This window comes from Buteo buteo, chromosome 22, assembly GCF_964188355.1.
Source record: "Buteo buteo chromosome 22, bButBut1.hap1.1, whole genome shotgun sequence".
NCBI lineage: Eukaryota > Metazoa > Chordata > Aves > Accipitriformes > Accipitridae > Buteo > Buteo buteo.
The window spans coordinates 4,468,239-4,490,347 of record NC_134192.1 but is presented as its reverse complement, the minus strand read 5'-3'; the positions used below and the strand labels follow the sequence as shown (position 1 = coordinate 4,490,347).

The following is a 22,109-nucleotide window of genomic DNA, read 5'->3' as shown; positions in this document are numbered from 1 at the left end:
AATTTTGTGAGTGCGCATCTTGGTTTAGCTTCCCAGCTACATCTGGTATTTAGCTCGTTCTCCCTTCAGGTAGTGTGTTTGAGTTGGGGGAAGGAGAGGAGAGACTGGGACTATTTCCAAAACGTAGTGGAGAGCTTTGGATCAGGCCCAAAGCATCCAGATCAACTTTTCTCTGGTATTCTGACAGAAAGCCAAAACACATGCTAAATATAATGATACCCGTTTGGGGAAGGGATAGGCTGGAACTGGAGTGTATTAGGATAGGAGAAATGCCAACAGAAAGAGATAGGTCATTTCTTCAGGTTTTAGGGAATCTGGGCACCCGTGCTACTTCAGAGACGCTGCTTATAACTTGCACTCTGGTAGGTGGGTTTGTTCAATGGAAACCATGGAAAATGATAGTATATCATCAGAGAAGTGGGCCAGAGCCTATATTTCATGTTTACCCTAAATGGAGTTTCTAAATTAATACCACTCTTACCTTTTGGCATAAGCACAGATATTGTCAATCAAGGGACAGTTCTTCAGTGCTGCCTCTACTTTGCCCAGAGATACGTATTCTCCTGCTTGTAGCTTTACCAAGTCTTTCTTGCGATCTAGGAGTTAAGGGGGAAGGAAAAGGAAAAAAAAAAAAAAAAAAGCTTGTTCCATTTTAAACTCTTGCATTTCCACAGGCTCATTTGCAAAGCCACTATATATGTATTTTGTGCAATGCTATGCAAAATTCTTAATGAATATGAATTAAAGCATCTTACTAAAATTTTAAAGCAGCTAATGGCATGTATGTCTTCTGCCAACTTTATAAAGGCTTCTGTAAAAAAGTTTATATAGCACTACGCTTCTTGTCACACAACTTGTATGAAAGTGATGGGGACTCTGATTTTAAAGCTTTGTAATTAATACCAAAAATTAATCTTACATTTAAAGTCCATGTGCTAAATTTAGAGAGTGATAATGTCACAGGAAACAGCATCGCTTCCAAAATTTTCCTACAGCTGTGAGGACTTTTGGGAATGTTTTATACACTGTGATTCTGGTAACCTTAAGCTCTGGCAAAACCAACAGGATTAACAGCATGCTTATAACTAACTATGTTTAGTCAAGATCTTGTAATATATTAAGATATCAAAAATTGAGGCCAACCTATGATCTGCAGACACCCATCCGGATGAAATTCCCCTATATCTCCTGTGCAGAACCATCTCTGACCATTCTCATCAACGGAGAACTCTTCTGTTGTCTTCTCTTCATTTTTAAAATATCCCATTGAGACATTAGGTCCACCAATTAGAATTTCTCCTCTAGGGTTAGGCCTGTCTTTATTAGTATAGCCCCCTGAAAACAAGAAAATCCCCACACAATTATTTTTTTTAACTTGTATATTCTGCTGCCAAGAAAGTATTTTGAAACTTCAGCTTGAAGTTGATGACTATTATAAAAGATAAAGAACAATTACTTCATATGCCACACCCAACTAAGCAGATAGGCAAAGAAACCAGCTAAGCTGTGGTTACATTAGTTACTCTGAAATCAAAACATTTAATACTCTCACCTTCTTGCCAGTCTCTCAACTTTATTTCACAACAAATAAGAGGAGCTCCAACTCTGCCAGTGCTGTAATCAGCAACTTAGGGAGAGAACAAGGAAGAATACAGAGATTTTTGTCATTTGAAATATAAACTCAAACCATAAATAAGGCAGCAATTTATCTCTAGTTACTTTATTGCAGTTAAGAACTACAGATATTTTGACTTTACAAAAAATCCACTAAACCCCCATATATATGTTCTGTATCTTAAATTATGTATTTCCAGAAGCATTTTAACTACCTTCTGTAATTGTTCCAGCTCCACAGGTTTCTGTTAGTCCGTAGCCTTGACCAACAGGACAGCAAAAACAGATGTTCATGAATCTTTGTGTCTGAGGCGAGAGTGGTGCTCCTCCAGAAAGCATCATACGGACATTCCCTCCCAGTAGTGCCTTTACTTTTTTAAACAATAGTCTTTAAGGAAGGAAAAAAGCATTAAAAAACATTCACGCTGCTCACTTTTTATAAAAAGACACAAACCTTCTTTTTCCTTTCTATCTGGAACACCTTAAAAATTAACTTAATCATTCACAGATTTTAGCGGACGGCAGGGATAATCAAAAACGTTACCTCTTGTGTAACACTTGAAGACGGCAGAATTCCTGTAACTTAACTAAACAAACTTTCTAATTTTATTACTTAAAAAAAAAAAAAAAAGCAATCCAGTGAAAACTAACTAGTCATCTCTTCTGAAGATTAGTCATTCCCACCATTAAATATCTTACCCATTTCCAGGAAGAACTTGGATTTTTTCAGTTAGTCATTAGATGGTATTTTCATGTTGGCTGAGAATTGTCTGATATCAGATAGCTTAGATGATTATTCTCTTACACTGTCTTAACAAATCACAAAGAAAAAGGTACACTTGGACTGTGAATTATACTTACACGTTACACAGAGGTGCATCGTATCCCCTCTTGATTTGTTCCAATTTGTAGTCATAGCCTATCTTGAACAGAGTTCTCTGAATATAGTTCATCTCCTGAACTTTACTCATGACATTTTTATAAATTCTGTCCATTATTTCCTACAAAATGTTAAAAAAAGCAAGGAAAATTACCACATAGAATAGACTAGCATGTGTAAATTAAATTCCATGTTAAAATAAAAACCCCATACTATTCTTCCTTTAAAACAGATAATACAGTAAGAGCGAAACTGTCTGCATCACTGGTTAGGCAATGCTTAACTAGAATGTTTTTAATGTGTGATCAATTAGTCAATCTATAGACCATTGCAGCATGGAGGTATTTGAAATGGGTGGAATGAAGTATCAAAAATGCAGTAGAAAATTAGTGACTTAGCCTTACTTTCCTCCATTGGGTTTTTTCTCCTCACACCAGTATCACTAGAGAGGAAGAGCCCTCATGCTGTAGCATATACCTGAGATTAGAAAACTTGCCTTGAATTAGGCAGACGGGTAAGTCAAGGGCTGCAGGTCTTCAGGCATACTGCAGTAATTCATAGTACCTCTTCCATTTCTACAAACAGCTTTCTAAACTTCAGATTTGGTTTTAAAATACCTTCCACCCCTCATTCTGAAGATGTCTTCTCTACCAACCACAGCTACAAATCCTGGGTAACATAGCATAATGAAACTTGCTATGTTATATGGCTTATGTTACTGGTAACACCTTCACCTGTCCTTCAAATGTGACTAACTGATTTGGAAAGTTTTGAATTCAAGTTTTAGCTAAATCTCTTTGCTAAAGGTTGGTATATGCCATGCAAGATTGATCGTGCTTAGGAGTCCTGACGCTGTACTTTATCCACAGCAATTGGCAAGCACAAGAGAATGAACTAAGAGATTTCATTTCACCGCTTCCTTTTCCAAGAGAGGTTTTTCAACTTTCAAAGCAATGTGGTTGCAGTAATTCTAGTTACCTGACAAAACCCCCACAATTTTGTCACAGGCAAGAAATTAATTTCCATTAAAATAATAAGCTTATGATCACTAAAACACACAGAACTTAAATAGTGTTCAGACTGGTGAAGTATTTATCAGAAGTTTAAGGATTGGCTCCTTCAAGTTTGTTACAGAGCACAATGCTTTGAAGTATTTATGTGCTTTCTAACAAGTCAAATTAAATTTGAAAAGAAAGCTATGAAAATTATGTACTTTGAAATATCAGAGATCAAAACATTAAAGTCTTATTAGAAACTACTCTCATTAGTGTTTTTTATTAGTTCCTTCAAGTCTTCACAATTAGGATTTAAGACAAACAGGAATTTCAGAAAAACTGTACACTATTTTCAGCCCAGTTTACCTGCAGAATATCATGTAGTATTTCCAGAAGCCAGACAAATATCTTAAAGCAGAATGAATTGCAGGATTTTTTTAGTCTTTTAAAGACTACAGAGGCGTGACAAGATATTCAGAATTACAAAGGCTGGAAGGAACTATTAACCCTTATTATAAAGTTCTGATTGAATCAAATCTTTAGAAATATTTGTGTGTCTGGATTCTGTTAGAATTATTTTCCATTTCATTCCTATTTTACTTTTTAATCACTGGTGATTTTACGTTTTGATGATAAAAACATGACATAGTTCTAGGGAGAGAAATATTTATTAGATTATGTTACTAAGTGTTGTTCCTACTAGGGCTTTCTGATGTGTTTTTTCCTCTTTGCTGTAGATTGTTGAACTCTAGATCCTGTATGCTATCAACTGAAAATGGATCATCAGTTTCAATTTTATTTTTTCTTTGCTAACTTCTTTGTGATAGTAAGTCTGTAGACTCAAGACAGTTAGGTGGGGTTCAACATGATCACTGTTCTGCAGTTAATTCATGTGGAGCTGTCTGCATGGACTTTTTTTTGCACATGCATGACATATACCCCTTCCAAGAGGGATTATGGCCGTATTTAAAATTTACACTGGTTTTGCTGGTAGTCTAGCATTTGAATTCTCCCCAAGAAATAAATTTAAATGGATGTTTTCCAAAAAGCTGGGGTTTTCAGCCATATTAATTTTCACTTGGTTAATTATTAAGAAAAAGACCAAGCCTATATATATGATTATTACTTTATAAAATAAAAAATGCAAGTGAGTAATTAATTTAGAAACTCTTGGCTATTCCCAAAAGATGCTGTAGAACAACCAAATCCAACCAAAGCTCACTATTCTTAAATGAGATTAAATCCTCCTACTCACCCATCACCACCATGTGGCAAAAGCTGGTGCTACCAGTGTTATGAGCAACAGACATGATATGATCATAACAGAAGCACATGTGATTCCAGGACATATGAGGAAGGTTTTTGCATTAGAAAGATGCAAACACTTGTGTATTTTTCAGATAGCCCTAAGACCTTGTGGAGTGCAGAAGCCTGGTCACTCAAAGACCAACATAAGCTACAGAAGCAATAGGAGTTATAGTTTCCTGATCATTTTTTCTTGTAAGAGGAGACTAAGCGTGGCCTGCTTACCCTAAGAACAGCAAGAGAGACTTAGTCTAAGTGTTACCTTGGAGACAAGCAGCTGAGATTGAGCATCCCAACAACTATGGCAGCGCAGTTTAAGTTGCTAAGTTCTGTCACTCAGCCAAACGCCCATATCCTGAAAGTGTCTGTCTTGGCCAAAGCCACCCTGCTTTCTCCCTATGCAAAAAGGAGTTTCAGACTGTGAAGGTCAAAGACTTTTTGTATCCTATTGTTGTATCAGTAGCTCAGTAAATGTCACTTGTGACTATTAAAACCCATTTACAGTTTTGGATCAAAAACGCTCTTGGCTTTAGCACACATATATTCTTGTGCTTATCTGCAGCATCAGTACTTGGTTCAAGCAATGACAACTGGAATTTCTATATTCTGCTTTTTTCCTTTTAGTGACAGTTATGTACATATGAAGAGAAAAAAATGTTAGCAAATAGATTTTTCTAGCATGAACATGATAGAAGCATCAGGTTTTTGCTAAACATATCTGCTTCTGTATACTTACAGGCACGGCTGCCATCAGCGTAGGCTTAAGTACAGTACAGTCTCCTTTGCTTCCCTTCTTAATTTTACTGGACTGTAATAAGGAAAAAATGTCAATCTATGGAGCTGAAAAGCAAGCAGCTCTTTAGAAAAGGACTAAAAAAAGAGGGAGATATATTAGCATGTAATTTGTTTAAATCTCTTCCCCTGTCCCTCCAAAAAACATTTCCTGCATATTTCCCCCCCCCCACATTGTGATGGAAAGTGATGATTAACAACAATTTCAACAAAAATACTCGATGTTTTACAAGCCCAATCTGGTTAAGTCCACTTTGTAGATCTTTCTCTTACCTCCTCCCCCTAGTACTTGCTTTCTTCTCCGTCTTCCTCCAGGAGGTTTTTTTTTGCCTGATGTAATCTCTATACCAGCAAAACATAGAGCAGCCTTTTTTTCCAGCTTAATTTGCTCTTACTTAATTGTTAAATGGAAAAAGGCAAAGGGCTAAATAGAAGATCTACAATAACTGGATAAAGAACTGATAAAGTGAGACCAAAAATTTAAAATCACTTTAAACAGTCTTATGTTCAGCTAATTTCTTAATAGCTGTTCTTATCCTGATATCCAGTGGATAATGCTATATGCATTTATTAGATTTTCTTTTACATTTCCTAAGTATCATAAAAGTAAAGGTTTTAATAAAACTTATATGGTATGACCCCCTGCTATAGCTCACCAGGAACATTAATTTGCATAATTTTATTAAAAATTACATTTCTGACATGTGCCATATACATCAGCATTTCTTTAATGAAGTAGGATAGCAAGCAAGGAGAAAGCAGACTGCAAAAGCTAAAATTTGCTTTTGCTCCCCCCGCGATGCCCCTCACCTGATCGGATAGCGTGAGTGGAGAGGAATAGCCAATCCTGCAGCCATAAGTGATGCAAGAAATTTCTGCTGTCAATTCTAATACATGGGCCAGAGGCAAATAACCGATGTAAGTATCCTTGGGTCTAGAAAAGGAAAGGATTATCTAATTAACAGTGATGCACAGGTAGACTGAAAATACTGTTTAACAGTTTTATTGTGTGCTTAGTTATCACTTTGTGAAAGACTTGGATCACAAGTGAGGCTTGTTCTTCTGCACGCAAGAAGGGTGTGATTTCAAACCACAGTTTATAAACAAAATGGGGAAAATCCTACCTTACTGAAATCAGTATGAATTATGGGATTTGCCTTGTTTTCTAGGAAACTTAAAGATTCCTTAGTGCTCCACTGCTACTTCCTCTCCTTGTGGGAGATTTCATCCCAGGTACGAAACTAAGGATGAAATCGCTATATTTTATAATAATCACCAATGATTTACAAATCCTTGACAGTCATCATAGCGTCTCCTTCTAAGATATATTAGTAGAAAGAGAGCTGATCACTGAAGTACTGAGGCTTATTTCAGGAAATAATTTCTCAGTGATTTCTCAGCAAGAAACTTAGAGCTGTCACTTAATAGAAGCTTTTAGCATCAAGTCAGAACTGGTTTTATATCCCATCACAAAAGTAGTTTAGCAACACAGCTTATTTCAGCTATTAAACCCTTTGTGAATGCAGTGACAAACACACCTGCATTCGTGAAGAATTTCCTCAAAATATTAGCGTGAAGGAGTTTGCAGTTGGTTTTACTATCGTCAATGCACAATTTATTACTCTCCTGCTCATTTTGGTGAAGTGCACTTGAGCAGATTCTGCAGCATGTGCATTATCTATCCAACAGAGCTGTCTCTAGATCAATGGACGTGGTAGGCTCTGACAGACTTCCTAAAGTGATCCTAGCTGCCTGAAAACATCTAGAAAAAAATTTCCCAAGTTTGATTAGATGAGGAATCTCCTTATTTGATGGCATCTTCTGATGCACAAGAGTGCAAAAATCCATCACAGACCTAAAGCTAAGGGTAATAAAAAAAAAGGTAGAAACAGCATGTGAGACAAGAGCTAGAAGGGTGTCCTTTTCAAACAACAGGTTAAGTTCACAAACACAAGATATATTTCTTATAAATTAAAGATTAGTAGGCTTACAATAAAGTTAAGAAATTTGGTAACACCCGATGCTAGCAACAGACTTTTATAAACTTGCATATTTTTGGAGGTTCTGTTTTATCTCTCTGTACACACGACAACTAAGTGTTTCTTACCCCAGTCCAGGTATTCTCTCGCACTGTCCTGTCATTCCAGCTATTAAGTTTTTATGCATCATCATCACTCCTTTAGGTCTCCCAGTAGAGCCACTGGTGTACATTACTAAAGCCAAGTCTGTAGGAACAGGTCTGCTTGGCAGAATGCTTGCTACAAAATGCAGGAGAGAAAAACTGTTATTGATTCTTATCTACTTTCTAAATTGTTATTTCTGTAATTAATCAATGTCAAAGTGTCTGTAATCAACCAATGTGAAACAGGTGCGTCAGCAGAGGTAAGCACAATGTACTGCTAAGTGGTCGGTGGTGGATGCAGATGAAGAGACTAGTGGTCTGTTTTTAAGAGGAAGGGAGGGAATGCAGATTTTGGAAGGAGTGACAAGTATTTGGGCATCTACACAATCTGGGTGATACTTTTGCTATTATGTCTTATAGCTGACCGAAAGTTTCATAGAAAAAGCCTTCTGAAGATGTAGTAAACCTGTCAAGAGCAGTGAAGGGGAGAAATACAGTACTGGAGAGAAAATGGTTGAGGAAAAAAACCCCCAAAAAACCAACACCCCAAAATGCTGCACGTCAGCTTTTCTGTCAGTCACTCTTCCAAAGCCAAGGTTGAGAGCTAAGACTACTTTTTTTTTTTTAAGTGAACCTTCCTCAGGTAAGCTGCTAGTTAGTGGAAAAGCAGTAAGCTTACAACACTTGACTTTTGATTTTTGTTTTAATCCCTTGGCATTTATTCTTAGGATGAAAGTTATTAGCTTTCATGGCTTTCACAGCTAGAGAGGCAGCAGAAGCGCCTGCAAAGGAAGCAGAGTTTTTGGGGGTGGGGGTGGGGGGAGAACAAACCACCAAACCACAAAACACCACCCCTCAAGGTAACTGCCGGTTTGTATCCATACCTTAAGCTGATCAAAGATAAGCAGTTGTAATGAATGTGTGCTTCCCTGCAAAAAGCTCCTTTGCCAGTTTATCTCCTCTTTCATTGAAGAGAGAGATCGGGCTAAGCACAGACTGCTGATTTAAGGAAAAGAGATGATCAAGGTTGGTTTTTCCTTCCTTAAAGCAGATGTTTACAGTCACTCCTGGCTGCCAAATGTAGCAAGGGATATAACGGTTATTCCTCTAGCCCAAGGTGCTTTTTAGCTACAGGTTGGTTAAGAAAAAAGACATTTCCAAGCCAACAAGCAAAAAAAAGCCTCAGGTGCTTTCTCCTCTTTTCTTAGGAAAAATAGTGAAAATAAGATGAATAAGAGGTAAGAGTAGCAGAAAATGGAACACTGCACTGGATTCTATTTCACTTCCTAAAACAAAGGTGGAGTCTTAAATTATTCTGATTATGGTTTAGAAGTTAAAAATAAAGTTTTATCCTAAAATATCTGACACTTGAACAAAGGTGCAGGACGATAAATAGAGATAAAACAATTTTTCCGTTTATTTAAGGAAAGCCAGAGGATGAACTGGTAATCTGCTGCTCTCTTTGTGTTAGAGACCTGCACGGATGGGGATTTTTTCTGCTACGCATCCCTCTTAACCTAGGTCTGATTTCACTGTTAACATTGCTTCATTAGTTCTCTGTGAAGTGATTCACTTACCATTTTCTGGTTTGGCTCCCAGCTCTTCTACTGTCTGCATACTATGAATTTCCACATTTTCAGGGTATTCCGATTTATTGATAGTCTTCTTGTCCACATAAATGATATGTTTAAGACAGGAGACTTGGGGCAATGACGTCTATAAAAGAGAAATGAAATGTTTAGCACTGATTGCACTGTAAAATTATTATAGGGTTGCTTGTAGCAGGTGAAGCTGGTACCAAATTACCTTAAGTTTGCTCTCAAGAAGTTCTACACTAGTGACCAGATATGATGCTCCACACTCATTGAGACCATAGGTAACTGCCTCTTCACCCAGGGTGGCATACAACGTAACGACTGTTACAGTAAGGAGAGAGAGAACATGAAAGAAATGTTAAAGTAATACTAAATGCAAAAACTGTTGCTTTAGCTCACTGGAAGGCATTGGGGGGGCGTGTGTGAAATTAACTCAGTGAGGAATTTTCTAATTTGGAAACAGAACAGCTTTTCATTTTTCCGCATCAGAATTTTATGCCACAAGAGATCTCTGGAATGAGGAGGACAGTTGTACAGGAAGCATTTCTTTTGACCACCCTCTTGGTAAACACTGAACAGGCTTCCTAGAGAGGCGGTCAATGCCCCAAACCTGTCAGTGTTTAAGAGGTGTTTGGGCATTGCCCTTAATAACATGCTTTAACTTTTGGTCAGCCCTGCATTGGTCAAGCAGTTGGACTAGATGATCATCGTAGGTCTCTTCCAACTGAAATAGTCTATTCTATAGAAGAAGAGAAATCATCAAACCCCAACAATACTGCACTAAGCAATCACAGAGTAAGCAACTGAGAACACATGTTCTGCCCCAGAGCTCTCTGCAACCAGAACTCAGGGGGAGAGGTGATGTTCTAAACATCACAGGGCACCAGTCACAGCACTTCTACGAGCAGCTCTTTCAGCAGTGTCAGCTACTTTGCTTGCTCCTGTGAAATTACAGATGGGGGGCAAGGCAGAGAATCAGACTGGTTTTTGTGTTGCCAGATTATTTTTAACCCTGACTGGGTACAGTGATGCCACTGAGTGCCTCGCAGGCACCAAGGAGTTCACCTCTTCCCATCATCTCTCTATTGAAAAAAATACCTTTCTTTTGTATTGTCTGCTGTCTCAAACTCTAACCTCCAAAGACCATTAAAGGAATTTAATATTCTTGTGAAATAGGGTTCATGTAGAAGGGACAAAAAGAGAGTAATGTTGTATAGCTAATTCTTTCTGCCTCTCAAAGCATGACAATCAAGACCCAATTAACCATCCTCTCCTACTTCAATAGCAATGTCAGCTCTTCCATTATTGCCCTTTAACAGCCTCTCTGCATACTCTGCTGTATGACCTTCTCCTCACACAGTTAGCTACTACTAATACTGGAAGAAAAATAGGCAGCCTAGTGCAAGAAAAAACATAAGGTGGCAATAAAAATAAGCTATGGGTCATAGTGTGTTGTACGCAGACTGGGCCTCTGAGTGCACAGTAACCTTTGCCACTTCACCAATAAGTTTGTATGCATTAAGTCAGATGAGAGATTTTTGACAGCTTAAATAAAATTAAAAAAAGAAAAAACCCATATACATAATTGTAATGAACTTGAGCAGCTTAAAAATGTCACCAAACCCCCCCTCAGATAGCATATGATTTTGATTACCATTCTTCTCCCTTCTAATAACTATTTCATGTTTTGGATGCATAAGTCAGAATACAGACAGAAAATACTATAAAAACATTCCACATTTTGGGGGGAGAAATGTAACTACTGACATCTTCAGAGTATTTAAAAAAACCCTGAATAGTAACCGTACTGTTCTATCATTCTAACATCTAGAACATTACTACAATAAAATCAGAAAAAACAGTCTCATAAGTATGAGCAATTTAATTTTAGGGATCTCTGCAACACATAGAATAGACTGGAAACTTCTGAGAATCAGACCATAGGCAGAGTAAGCTTATAAAATTCTTACACCATCCATGACGGCACTGGTAGATTCGTAACAGCCAAACCAGTGCTGAGAAATGGTTCTAAAATACATTAGAAGTAAACAAGTTCAGCACTCACGAGGAAAGTTGTACTTGAAGCAGGTTAGGGCTACAATCATCCATTCTGCTCGGGTCTCACAGAATATGACAACAGTACTCTTTGGGGTCAGTCCCAGGGCAGTTAGTCCACTCCCCAAGCGATTCATCTTCTCATTTACTTCTTCATAGGATAACCATCTGTAAGTTCCTAAAATTAACTGTTGAAGAAAAAAAAAAACCCGTGATGACAAGAAGCTGCTGATACAGCTCTACAAGCTTACATGAGCTGGTGCGTAACAGTGTTAAGCGCACACACTGCCATTCATTAAGAAAAAAAAATTGCTTTCATTTTTGTTGAAGTAGAATAAATAGTGCATCCTGTGTTCTGTTATACCTTACCTACTATAAAATGGATGGTTTATATCATAAGATAACCATTAAGGAAGACCTCTAAGGAGACCTCCATTGTTGAGGCTAGATGCAAAGCAGCTCAAAACCAAATTAGAATTAAGTACAAAATTGTAAGTTTTACCTTTTTGAACACTTTTCCATTTGGTTGCATTTCATTTTCTTCACTCAGTATTTCTCTGGTCCCAAGACAGTCCTTCTTCCCAAACTTTGCTAAAGCATGGTCAAACAGCTTGTCCAATGTGTCTGCTCCAGGAATGTTTATGTTTGCTAGTGAGTCAAGATGAGTGACAGAACGGTAGGGGCTTCCAGGTTTGTCCGAGATGGGTTTAGCTTTTAAACGTTTTGCCATAGCCTTTTTCTTCTTAGCATTGGTAAGAAAATACCATGGAATAAATACAAGCATACTGTACACAGATATTAACAAGTACACAGGCAGCAAGAGAATGGCACATACTTCTAGCCTAAGTTTCATTGCAGGTATTTAAAAAAGAAAATCTCTTATTGTGTTCTGAAGAAGGCAAGAGCAAAGCAGCAGTGTAGTATGGTGTAGGAAGAAGCAACAGTAAGTGAAGCTTAGGTAGTTCTGTTTCCGAGTAGCTGCTAAAATTTTAGTAACCTTTGAGAGCCAACAGTGGACACCTGTGGGTGAAGACCAGAGCCAAGCAGAGAGCAGGAAAAAAAAAAGAAAAAAAGAATTAAATTAGTAATATTACAGTCAGTCCATTAGTTTTAGTCCTTCTAAGAGTTCACTTCAAATGCATCAAGACAAAGGAGACTGAAGTAACTGATTTAAGAGGCATGTACACTGCATGAGATAGCAGTGTACTGCTCTGAAGGCAAAAGAGGATGAATCTTTTCCATACTTGTTTGTTGCACCCACAAATATTTACTTTTCAAAGACTTTTTCCCCTTATCTCTGTTTGAATAGTTCAGGGCTGTTGAGATGAAGTCTGTCCTTCACATCATAATATTGTGTTTAAGCTACTTGAGTAATGCTACAATTGCGTAATTATGGGAAAGGTCAACAGTTGTTTTCCCCCTAAATATTTGTACTACGGAGAAAAGATATAGTAGATCTCTTTACTGCTTTTCAGATTATATCAATTTATATTCAGATTAAAATGTATCTTGATACAAGGTCCTGAAAAGTCTACATGTAGTCATCTAAAAACTATATAATATTCCAAAACTGCTTTATTAACTTTGCCCCAGCAACAGAATTTTTTATTTTTTACTTTTCAACTATGAGTGTCAGGCTCTTGGAAAGGCATTACATAGATTTGCTTTTCCCCCTCCAAAAAAATACTTCAATATATGCATTTCAGAACTCCAGGTACAGAAAATGGAATCCAATTTGACCAATTTAACCCAATTTAAAATAAAGCACAATTTGGCAAGATTTTGTCTCCATGTCAGAAATCTCTTCTCGTTAAGGAGGAAAAATAAGAGGCAAAGGTACACTAACAGAAGAGCAGTACCTCAGACACCCAGGGGATTGAGTAACGCTGACTAGCTTATTGCAAAGCCCAGTCTTTCATGGACAGAATCCAACAAACAGAACAGATGAGAATAGGAGAACTTCCAGGGCTCCATCAAGAATTAAAAGAACATGGACACACCTCAAAATGTACCTTCGTTAACGTATCTGCCACCCTCAGGTGATGAGGGAGGCTACAATTAACATTTCAGGGTAGTAGCAGTTAGATGACTGCTACTAGCAGCGTAACAGCAATCTATCAATGGTTTTTTTAATAAGAATTCCAACATCTGCAGTTGTGTTGTAGCTGATATCAACAGCATTTAATGTAATGTAAGATTAAGAGATCTGCAGGTGCTTAAAATAACATGATCACCGTGTTAGTTTTTTTAATTAGATCTAGAGAATAAAATTACTATTGAATGATAGTATAATGTACGAAAATAAGCTCAGACTTGTTCAGAAAAAAGAGTATTCTGCATATTTCTTTTTATAAAAAATGAATGCTACATTCTTTTAAAAACATATATGCTTATTCTGCTGTAGTTAACCTCATCATCATCATCATCAACTGCTCAGGAAACAGTCAAACTTCAGCAGAAGAGATATCATTTTACTTCCCTAAGCTCCAGTTCTCTAAAATGAAGGTTTACTGTTTTATAGTACAAATCTTGTATGATATTTTCATTCCAGTTAATTCAGTGCTCCAAAAGCAGCAGTTGAGCTTGTATTTAAAACAAAAGCCAGCCACAGTGCTAAGACTACAGTAAGAAAACTTCAGGGCATGCCCAAGATTAGACACAACGCTAGATGTTAAAATAAACCCCATGGAGAACTCCCGCTGCTCTTCACCTTCCAACAAAAAGCATATGACCAGACACAATGACTTGGATAAAAAGCAGACTTGTTGGACTAATGCAAACAATTTTATATACTGAGACAGTACTATAGCTTTTATTCAGGCGGAGTAGTAGCTTTTTCAGAAGTAGTCCTAATGGTAAAAAAACTACTCGCTAATAATTGAGAACTGACTAATTTAGAAAGGGAGGAGAGGAATGGGCTCATATTTACTTAAATTCTTTAGCCAATGTTCTGGACTGACCACTACTATAAAAAGACATTTACTTTAACTTTTCCATTCAATTTAATCTCCTGTACATTAATTTTGTATTTCACCTATTTAGTTCTTGTATAACACTGAACAACCACAAAATTTTCAGAGTATTTTCTATGTACATGTTATTATTTCAGCAGATACAAAGAACTGAAGATCATACTTCCACACATTGATTTGCTTACTACTTTCTAATGAAATCTATATTGACTAATGGTATCTATTAATATATACTTATTGCAATTATCTCATCTTTCCACTGCTATTTTCCACTCCCTCTTATTGCATCTGGGCAATAGTGAATTGAACTGAAGTCTCTGGCGTAAGAGCTGTCCCTTTTTTTACCATATCTAAAATGGTGGGGACCTGCTCCTCTTGTCATCTAAGCACTGATGAGATGCAAATAACATGATGACCTGCAACAGTACTGTCATGATTCAAACAGATATTTCACAATATCCAGTTCACATTTTATTACTGATTATCAATAGTAAGACTTTAAAACTGAACTAGGTTGCAGAATGGATTGTAGGACTGTGTGTGAAGAGGACTGTGTTTGAAAAATTACATCCTACTGATGTCATCTAATAAACCTTTCTACATGCATGAAATGTGTGGGTTTATATGTGAGATGATCTTCAAGCTAACTAAGCAACAAACTCAACTCAGTGTTGAACACTAACTTAAGAACTTTTACAGTTTACTGGAACAACTTTCTAGCTTGCTAAAAAACCTCATCAGAATGTTTCAAAGTACTGCCTGAAATAATAAAGTAATGATAAAAAGGTCTTAATGGGAAAGAATGTTTTCCTAAAACTGGCACGCTGTTGAAATCACTTTTAACATTTGAATTTTAAGTGCATGTACAAACACACTTCGTACACTTGCAGCCAGTTAAGCTAATGTTCACATTAGCAAAAGTTAAAGGTTGCATTTCTTTCACTTTGAAATTTCAGATTCATTTGAAATACTTTAAAAAGTGTTTATAAAAACAGAAAACTTAATTTGTACACATTTGTGGTAATTTAAACTGTTTCTATCGTGACAAAAATCAGCTGTAATTCTTAAAAGACATCAGTTAGAAAAACTTACTGTCCCAAAAAGACAGACTTGGCCTTTTCCTTTGAACATATTCATATAAAAACCTGACACACACACACACACATGCATATATACACACCCATAGGTATACTTACAAGGTATCTGACAGCAATGAGTGAGTTTTCAGTGATGATTAGATCTGTATTAAAACAGAAAAACAGAAGCTATTAGAGGTGGGGAATTTTTCTGCCTTGCAGAAAGGAAGAATCTTTAGAATTTCTATCCTAATGCTCCTGAAGAATAGCCCATGAATTTTGACAAAGGTGGCACACGCTACCCATACAAGAGGAGAGCAATGAAATTATTGGAAAAGACTAAGCTTGCAAACTACAGCATACAGATAAAGACAAAGGTACCCAAAAGGAGTTTAGTTTTTAAGGGACACCCCCCCCCCCCCCCCCCCCCGTTTAAGCATGTTCTGAATAAAGCTATGAACAGAAGCTTATTTTAATACAAAAAAAAAAAGGCAAGAGAGAGACTTTCAGATTCTATATGGTCCATTTTTCTGTCTCAGGGCAGAAGCAACAAGACCTTTATCATTTGTGATGGATGAGTAACAGCAGAAACATTAACTCAGTACCCAAAAAAGTCATAAGGAACATGAAGTAGAGTTTGGGTATTGAGGTAAGAGGACAGTTTACAGAACAAAAGCATGGTTATGTAGGTCCCATGACCAGTGAAAAAAAAGATGCCTATATGTAACTATACAGATATGGCTTCAAAAAGTCTACTGCATAATTGTTCTCTTGGACTACTTGGTTTTATATACAGAAAGCTTTTAACTGATGTTTAACCTAGTTATATTTTATTAGCCCTCCCCGTAAGTCTAAAATTTCTGTCAAGCTACCATTTTTTACGGACTGAACCTGTGTTAAACATCCCTTACAAAATTCTCCCACAAACTTTTTCTCTTGAAATATGAAATAAGAGGTGCAACAATAATTTTTTTAGTGTTACTGCATTTGCATGTGGCTGTATAAGATTTTGATCCGTAACAGGATGATCCCAAACTTGTGCCAAATAAATTTTTACCATATTTTAAATAGAATGCAAAACAAACTGACATACTGAACTTGCAAAAGTACCTCCATACCAATTCCATTTGGTTAGAAGCCAAATTTAGCTATTCAGATTACACCTTATGCCTTCAATCTCATTATTTAAGTTTAATTGGAGTTTAAGAGAAAGTATAAGATGCAACATTCACATCGATGCACCACCAAGGATACCTTCAAGGCAAGCCAACTATGCATTACTAAAATATAACTGTTATGTTCAGTAAACTTTCTCTTTCCTCACAAATGAAAGAAAATGTAGCACTCATGAAAAATTTCACTGTATCAAAATAAAACCATTATGTAATACTAGAATATTTAGAATATGTAATATTTTATATTGATTTACAAAGTTCATTATTTCTCTTAATTGTGCAATGTAACCAACCTATTTAGACACTTATCTATCTATTTTGGAAACAGCAGAGCTTCCAGTTCTTGATGTAGGAAACACAAGTTCCCAGCAACAGCAATCAATGTGTGTCAGGTGTGACTACAGTCTAAGAAAAAATCCAAACCCAACAAAAATAGATGTAGTTTCTCTCCTAGATAGCTGTGCGTTTCAGCATCTCCGAAGGATTTTCCTCAGGTGAGTAAGCTTCTAGCAATTCTGAAATGGTAACTCTCCAGACTAGAGTTCATTTCTCATTGCCAATGATATGTTACAGTGTTCATTTTAGAAACCTCACTCATGAGGTAACGTTTTCCTTATTACTATTATATGCTGGGCGTTTACAAAAATTCTCTAGTCTGAGCTTACTGTAGAAAACAAATAACTGATGCGAATACTCATACAAGCACTGACACTATATTTTATGGAGTGCCACACATGGAAGAGCTGTTCTTTGAGTATAATCTGACTTTGATATCCTCAATTAAAAGCTTCAAAGACAGATAATATCCAACACACTATTCTTGTCCTGCAGCCAGGGCCACGGAACAAAGTCTGAAATCCGAACACAGATTCTAGAACAGAAGACACTCCTCCCTTTGTATTTTTTCATGAATTTAACTGAAAATCTAAGAAACAACTGGCAGCTATTCTTTTTTTTAATATAGAAAAATAGCTTTTAAATAGTCACAAAAGCTTATGGGACTAAGTAAGAACAAAAGTATGCGTGGGGAATGGGGAGAGGGTTTATGCCTCTGGAAGCAACTATTCACAGCAGAGGAAATGCCCTAATCTTCTCTCCATTTAACTACTCAAACAGGATCAACTTATCCAGCATTTGCACACACTACTAGAATTTCTAAGTGAAACTCAACCCCTAAAGAAGTACCTGTAGCTAGAAATTTTATCCTATGCAGTTTAATTTTAATAAGGCAGCAAATTATTATCTTTGCTAGAAAAGGCTTTAATTAGCCCAAGGCCAAAACACTGTAAGGGTTTAATATTGAATGTATATGAATAACAGTGTTTATTGTCCTTCCTCTTGTGTTAAAAAGCTTGCCCGGGGTCCAATTTACTACATAATAGCACGATTAGAAGAAAACACACTTCTTTTTCTATCTACTACTTCAAACATTAATTGCAACTTTTGAAATGTTTTTTCATTGTGTTAGGGAAGTCTTCTAGTAAGAAAGATGACATTAGAGAGGAGAAGGGTAGTATTCTAGTTTGTGAAGAAAACCTGGAATCTGCAAAGCCAGAAGTTGTTTAGTTTAAAAACACCAGTGGAGGAAATCCTGGTTGCCCTGCAATGGAGCTCTTGCCAACTTCAAATGGAAAAAATTCTGGCTTTAGCGTAAGTACTCAGGGTTGACTCCTTTCAGGAAATTCTGAAATCTTCCAAAAGAATCCAGTATGAATAAGTAACAACTATTTCTGGAATTTCTCTAGCATTCTGGCAGGTCTAAACATTTTGGAAACCACAGTAAGCATTCATAATTTGTAAGTAGAAAGTTGGTTCTAAACAGTGAAAAAAACCTGAGTTGACCTGAATAAGTACATTGGTTATCAGTTACAGCCAGTTTTTGGAAAGGAATTCAGTCAGTATCTAGATGTCCTGAATTTGTTCCAGTACTAGAACTGAAAGAGCCTAGGATTTCAAAAAGAAATTACAGAAAGACTGAGAAATACCACATTGCCAGGAAGATGCAGCAAGCTTAAACGCATACTACCAGGCTCTCTCCAAATTTTCATTTTCCAGATTTAAACCTGTCATACACAAGAATGAGAGAACATTTCTACAGATGAGAAGGCTGATTAAATAGCAGTAAGAGTTAGAAGAATCTTGTGGCTAATTACAACTCTTTTTGGGTTAGAAAGATTTAAAGAATTAAAACTAAGGGAAATGATTCAGGTTTTACATCATGTCAGTGTTTTTTATGAAAACAAACTGCCAATATTAATCCAAGTTACTCATGGTATTAAAAAAACAGTACATGAGGTCCGGTTTTTGTTCCTTTCTCGCAGGCCGATTTCTACATATTTTCCTCTTGCACAATTTTGTACGTCAAAGGGCAATGAAAACTCTAGAGGTAATTTAATCAAACACTAGCAGGTTTCAGCAGTACTTCTGTGCTCTATCAGTGCAACGGTAGCTCAAAGCCTGAGAGTTTTCAAGAGCTCTTACTGTTTCTGTACAGCATAAATACTAGTACCTATGTCCCAACAAACAGGGAGAGAGGAAAGTCAGATATAGTAGATCCTGATGTAAGTAAGTCGAGGGTCCCTGTTTAAATATATATGTGCTATTTGAAATAGCAAAAACACAAGTAGCCTTAGGAAATCTTGTTTCTCTTGCTGCTGCTTAAAAAGAAAAAGTAGTTAATACAATGTTTTACTTAGCTACTAAACAAAGATCAGATTTATTTTTGGTTTCAGGAACAATATTATTTTTGTGCTTTATATTTACTACTTCTGTTTTACCGCCTCAGAACATAGATGCACTTAATGTCAATCAGAACAACAAAAAAAATCAACTTGTAAGTGTCAAGTGTCATACATCTATTGCTGCAACAACTATTGTAGTGGAAACCAGACCAACCATGCTTACCCAGTATTTCTCAATTATCTGACAGACTGGTGTGAAACTCTCTCCCCTAATCTTGTAACATAAGGGCAAGCAAATATTTGGTGAAAGAGTAAGAGCTGTTTGTGTGCCCCAAAGGCAGAAAACATAAAAGGCCAAGGCAAGATTCCACAACTGAAAACTGTCCACTGAGAATACACTGAACTGGGAAAGTATTTCCTCTAGACCCACCTCCATTACTTTTGCCTTATTAAATTCTAGCCAGAATCTGCACTGTAAATACCTAAGGCTCATTCACTCCAATGCTTCCTCTCTCACAAGCCCGTACTCAATCTGTACTGGTTATGCTGTGATCTGAAAAAAAGCCTATGGCACACAAGATTTCAAGTCAATCCAATTTATGTTACAATATTGTGAATGCTAGCAGTCACTATAGCTAATAGCAAATTTGGCTGTTTCAATGCTTTTTTGTAGTAAAAGGAAGTAAGTGAGAGGCATCCCTTTGTTTCATTGGCATTTTAGTTAGTGAACATGGTAAGGACTGGTGGCTTGGACAGACAGTATTTCAGAAGAGGATGGAAAAGGAGAAAATCTATAACTGAAAAATACTGATAGTACCTCAAAACTCCTCCAACATCTACCAAACACACTTGGACTAAAGGACACAAAAATTCACAAGAAAAATGCATATTCTATACTAATAAAGAAGTATTTACTTCAGCCTGATCCCCTCAACATACACCCCAATCTCATCAGGCTTTATGGCAAATGTTACTCTTATTCCAATGTTTCAACAGCAGAGAGATGTGATCATTCTGTTTCCACCCACTTTTTAAAACAAGCACATGAAAAGGCAAGCAGCATGATCAAGGACAAGTTTTAGAGGCTACATGGCCATGGAAGTTCTCCAGCAAAAGCTATGTAAACAGTCTAGTAAGAATTGATAATCTCTCTCTTCCCGTGTGTAATACAAAACGGATAGACTGACTAGCTCTGTGTTTAGCTACGCAACCATTTTGCAGGGGAAAGATTGTGACTTACACGGCTCTGACGATCCAACTAGTGAGATGTAAGTTATCATCGTTTTTTAATTTTCTGCTTCTTTCTCAGCAGTAAACACCTTTGCAAAAATAGAAAGTAGTGCCCTCTTCTAAGGTTCTTGAATTATATACAGTCTAGAAGATCAAATCCATTTAAGACCTACAAATATAAAGCCCTATTTGCCACACCTTCCATAATGTTTTTCTTGCCTGCAAACTTTGATACCCCAAGTCAAATAATCCCCCAATACATACAATTTATACTAAAACCAGTTTCATACATTTCATTAATTTCATACAAGATCTGTCACTTGCTTCCCTGCATGAAAATCATGCCTCCTTTAAATACAGACTAGGTAAGTTCAAGCTTTTTGAAAACATTCTCTTATTTTAGGCAACTTCAGAGAAATTCCAAAGCTTGTTGTTGCACCTATTGTTTTGGAGCGTATTGCAACAGAACATCTTTGCATTCACCTAAACTGTATGAGTTTGAAAGTACAGACTGGAGATCAATTCCTCTCTTTATTGTTGTTTTATTTTTAAGCATTACAAATAAAGCAGGTTAAATAAAAAATAAATAAATAAAGAGTACTGAACATCCAGACTGTTCTGTGTACGTCTGCATCATGGACTGCTTGTGTGGTCTCTAGCATAATATAAAACTACAAAGAAGCATTTAAACCTAATTTTTATAACCAGACTATGTTTGAAATTTTAATTTTTAAGGGTGCTTCTAACCTGAAAATGTGATTGCAGATACCTATTAGAGGCCAAAAAAGACAGTTCAGCTAGAAAAGGGAAAAGTAAAACAATGCAAAAGCTCAAGTGAGACTTCACAGTGAACCTGAAGACGTTCCCTCCGTTTTTTTCTGTGTGGAATACAGGCATCTGAAAACTGGCATCATGTTCTGTGGTGTTTTAAGTTGAGCAGTTTTACTTTGCACTGAAAGGGACTAGTAACACATAAGTTACTTCTTTCAGGTAATAACTTCTTAAACTATGCCACCCTTTCATCTCACTCAGCAAAGAACTGATTGTCCAGATTCTGCTTCTGTCTCCTAATTGGAACACAGCTGACATAAAGCAGGAACTTACTCAAAGCTGGGTTTAACAGAAGCTGTTTTCCTAACAGAAAAGTTAAGAACTCAGATTTCCCTGCATTTTCAAGGTGCAATAAAAGGAAATAACTGATGTACAGTGTTTTACAGTCTTCAAAGTCAGATGTTAATATTCCTGCTTCTGTAATGTTAATGAATGTGTGATGGAGGGTACTGCAGATACATAAGTTACGTTTGTATTTCTAGCTAATGTTTTGCTTCTAATTGCTAGGTGCTTCCCTGCGTCTATTTAGCATTCATTTTTACCTGTTTTCAACCTATTGTCAGTATTAGGAACATATGCATGGACAACAGGTTGTTTAAGAATTAGGGTGCTCATCTCCCCTCTTATGTTATTATCCTAGGCTTATGATAATCATTTCAAAAAGCATCCTTTCACAGCGTAAGGAAATTAGGACATAAAGTGCTTTTTGTTTCGCATGTAAAGATGAAGGAATACAGGAAATAATCTCCCTGGATAAAAGTTTTTCAAAATTTACCCAGAGACAAT

At 36.7% G+C, this 22,109-nt stretch overlaps 1 protein-coding gene across 3 annotated transcripts in view; it reads right to left on the bottom strand.

Annotated features, from left to right (window-relative positions):
- The window catches only part of ACSL4 (acyl-CoA synthetase long chain family member 4), a 43,212-nt gene that overhangs the window by 6,184 nt on the left and 14,919 nt on the right, over positions 1–22,109 (bottom strand). The window contains exons 3-15 of one of the 3 annotated variants that reach the window (XM_075053797.1): positions 15,527–15,570; positions 11,861–12,100; positions 11,369–11,546; positions 9,515–9,624; positions 9,286–9,424; positions 7,694–7,844; positions 6,397–6,520; positions 5,531–5,602; positions 2,476–2,615; positions 1,830–2,002; positions 1,553–1,627; positions 1,144–1,335; positions 482–596 (exon numbers count right to left, since the gene is read on the bottom strand). In XM_075053797.1, coding sequence (XP_074909898.1) covers positions 482–596; positions 1,144–1,335; positions 1,553–1,627; positions 1,830–2,002; positions 2,476–2,615; positions 5,531–5,602; positions 6,397–6,520; positions 7,694–7,844; positions 9,286–9,424; positions 9,515–9,624; positions 11,369–11,546; positions 11,861–12,088 — 1,697 coding nt within the window. In that variant the 5' untranslated portion in view covers positions 12,089–12,100; positions 15,527–15,570. Of the gene's footprint in view, positions 1–481; positions 597–1,143; positions 1,336–1,552; positions 1,628–1,829; positions 2,003–2,475; positions 2,616–5,530; positions 5,603–6,396; positions 6,521–7,693; positions 7,845–9,285; positions 9,425–9,514; positions 9,625–11,368; positions 11,547–11,860; positions 13,032–15,526; positions 15,571–22,109 lie in introns of those variants that run through there. The other 2 variants (XM_075053798.1, XM_075053795.1) reach the window with 2 other exon arrangements.